The sequence below is a fragment of the Nymphaea colorata genome, chromosome 8 (assembly GCF_008831285.2).
Source record: "Nymphaea colorata isolate Beijing-Zhang1983 chromosome 8, ASM883128v2, whole genome shotgun sequence".
Classification (NCBI taxonomy): Eukaryota; Viridiplantae; Streptophyta; class Magnoliopsida; order Nymphaeales; family Nymphaeaceae; genus Nymphaea; species Nymphaea colorata.
Window position 1 is genome coordinate 14496483 of NC_045145.1, and position 3291 is coordinate 14499773.

General features: G+C 40.6%; 1 protein-coding gene across 1 annotated transcript; it reads right to left on the reverse strand.

Annotated features, from left to right (window-relative positions):
* Positions 1-703: 703 nt before the first annotated feature.
* LOC116259434 (protein SMALL AUXIN UP-REGULATED RNA 51-like) lies at positions 704-1420 on the reverse strand. Its single transcript, XM_031637255.2, has one exon. The coding sequence runs from the start codon at positions 1294-1296 to the stop codon at positions 817-819; it is 480 nt and encodes a 159-aa protein (XP_031493115.1). The 5' UTR covers positions 1297-1420; the 3' UTR covers positions 704-816.
* Positions 1421-3291: the final 1871 nt, after the last annotated feature.

The following is a 3291-nucleotide window of genomic DNA, read 5'->3' on the forward strand; positions in this document are numbered from 1 at the left end:
TGCGTGTAAAGAAACCGTCGGCGTAAATCTTTTTTAGCGCCTTATGAACGAACAAAAAAAAAAAAAGTAAATCAAAGAGCTGATCCAGGCAAAAAAGAAAAGGGATATTCTAAAAATCTCTTGGTCGGGATGGGCCCAACTTCTCAAACTGGACTCACTCAACAGTGGGCCTGGGCTTGCTGCATTGTTCCCAAGCAGATCATTCTATAAGAGATGCGTCTGTCTGTTTCATGGGTGAGACAAGGCGCATAAACGAGGTCAAGGGCTTGAACTGATTAAATGGCCTTACTACTAACGCCAGTTCCATGACCTTTCGAGCTTGGGTTTCTCTTTCAATTAATTAATTAATTAATTTCACGCAAGCACAAAAATCAATTCTACCATTCTCGAGTTGAATCTTCCACTTTTTTATTTCAGGGTCTAGAGACAATAAGATCCGCTTTTTTATTTCAGGGTCTAGAGCTACGTTAGTATCATACAATAAGATCTCCATGTGCTTCAATTTACACGTAAGACTCACCTCCTTTTCTAACACATGAGTATAACATCCTAACTGAAAACACTCCAAACAATGCATCTCAACCCACATATTTTAGCTATGGCCCTCAAGGCCTCTAATTAATTAATTTGAAAAAAAAAACAAGCTTGCATTAGCTTTAGAAGTTATAATTAGCCACTTTGCTCGTGAAAAGATACAACCAAACCAAGGTCATGAAATGAACTTCAACAGTCATATTATACAAAACTCGTTTCTCCCTAAATTCTTGCCATAGACGGAAAAATAAACCAATATACAAAAGGAAAAACGGAAAAAAATCAAATCAAAGAAACCGACTCATGGGCTGATGGGCCGCAATCTTCGTCGCCGTAAAAGTTCATGAGGTCGTCCAGCTTGAGATTCTTGATCATGGGGTCGTCATTCTCGAGCATCCACAGGATGTGCTCGAAGAGAAGGGATCCACAGGGAAGTCTGATCCCTCCGCTGCTGGAGAAACCGAATTCTTCCTCTGCTTTCTTCAGCAAGTCCTGGAAGATGGCGTGGTTCAGGTAGCTGAGGGGGATCACGAATCTCCTCATCCCGCCCTCCTTGCCAACGTACACGGCGAAGCAACCCTTGGGCACAACGTGGAATAAGTCACGGTCGCCAGCTTCATCGCCGGAGTCCATGTCTTCGCCCAAGAGGACGGACTTCGGCGAACAAAAGGACGATTCAAGATTGGCAACTCGGAAGAGAGCAGGCTTCAATTTCAACTTGCTCAAGCTCATCTTAGCCAGTCTCCCTCTTTGCAGCAGCATGGCTGTAATTTTTTTCCTTCCCTTGTCGCTAGAGAGAGAGAGAGAGAACGGCAGATGAGTTTGAAACGTGAGAGAGAGGACGACGCTGAGTTTGAACCAGTGGAACAGTCTATATATAGAGACAGGCCGGAAGAAGGCAATAATGGAAATGAATGCTACAGATCCCCTCTTCTTCCTTTGCTTTCATTCACTTTTTTGGTGTTTAACAATTTTTTTATGGAAACCAAAGCATGCAAACTGAGGATACAACATCATATCAAGAAGTCGATGGAAGGAGTCTGGAAAAGCTCACGCGGTCAGTTTCTCTATAAGTAAATCACGAAGTCGATGGAAGGAGTCTGGAAAATCTCACGCGGTGAGTTTCTCTATTAGTAAGTCACGAAGTCGATGGAAGGAGTCTGGAAAAGCTCACGCGGTGAGTTTCTCTATTAGTAATTCAGTATAATGATCTGCATGGGACCAAGGTCGGTCTAACTCCAATTTACGTATCAAAAACAAGAAACAGAAAAATGGTTTTTTCCCTATGCGTTTATAATTAATTGCATATATAATCATGTTTATGAGTCAATAGATGGTTTTCCCTTTTTCAATGCGAAAGATGTGGCCTTCACGATGCATGCATAAAATTAAAGTTGTCACCGTATCGGAGTGAAACATCAATTTGGATTTCAGATCATTATCAAACATTGCCAAACATTTTTTTTTTAGCTGTTATCCTCATGATAGGTGGACCAAAGGATATTTTTACAAGTGGATTACTTCAAGCTAAAAAATAATGGTAGTACATTGTCTGAATCCTTGTGTGCCGTATCATATTTCAATCCAATAACTTCTTTTGTGCATGGCTCGTGGGAAGTGCCATTTCATCATAGACACGTACTCCCTCTCCTTCTCATGGCTACACATAACAATAAGAGTTCAGGCACATTGCCAAAGGATCTCTCTCTCTCTCTCTCCCTCTCTCTCTCTCTCTCTCTATATATATATATATATATATAATATTCCACTTAATTTCTTTTTATCCGTACATCTTCAGATATCTTACCAATTCAGTGTGGTTGGAATTTCCTAGAAAAGCCAAAGAGATGAATGACCATGGTTGTTACTAAAAAAAATTTAAAGAATAAGCAGGCAAACGGCACTTAAAGGACCAGTGTTTAATTTGTACTTCTATGTGCTTATATTTGGCGACTCTCTCATTATAGTAAACGTTTAGTACATAAGCTAATTCGTTGGATCCACGCTGTTCACTTTGGTGAAGAATGAGTTTAATGCATGACCAGCAATAATGATGTTACCGAAGCAGGGCCGACAGTTTCTAGTGAAGTTGGAAACCGCGGGCCGTGAAGACGTAAGAAAACCTTGGGCGCTACAGTGCTGGCTTGGTTGATAATGGGCCTTGTCAAAAATGCATGTTGCAATATATATGTATATACACATGTATATCGGTGGATATGCATCTCTCTTGAGTCCATGCACTACAATCTGATCATTCTTTTTAGTGTGAATTTCAAATTTTTGGTTCATTACTCCTTATGTTCTTGGTACCAGTCACTGCACTATGCATTTTATTCTCAAGATTCCGGGTACCAGTCGCTGCATTACGCCTTTTATTCTTAACATTCTTTGTATCACTCACTGCACCTAACCAGCTTGTATAAAATACACGTATGTATGTGTGCGTGGGCACATGTGGTAAACTAATATGGTAACTTCAGTGGCTTTGCTAGGTCGTGAAGTCGATGAAATAAGTTATAGAACAGACACACACACATGTCCTGCCCAGGCACACACACATATATATATCTTGCCTATATGTGGACAAGCAATGTAGTAGTTTCCGTGGCTTTGGTAGCATGTGAAGTTGATAAGAAAAGTGAGAGGCAGAGAAAGAGAGAGAGAGAGGTTCTGATTACTAGACTAAAATACATAAAAAAGTGAAACACATGACAGACGATCACGCGGATTCATGGCAGACGATCACGCAGATTAATC

What these genes read in the sequence shown, in the direction of transcription:
- LOC116259434 (XM_031637255.2), bottom strand. Translation starts at nt 1,296, where the DNA reads ATGCTGCTGCAAAGAGGGAGACTGGCTAAGATGAGCTTGAGCAAGTTG.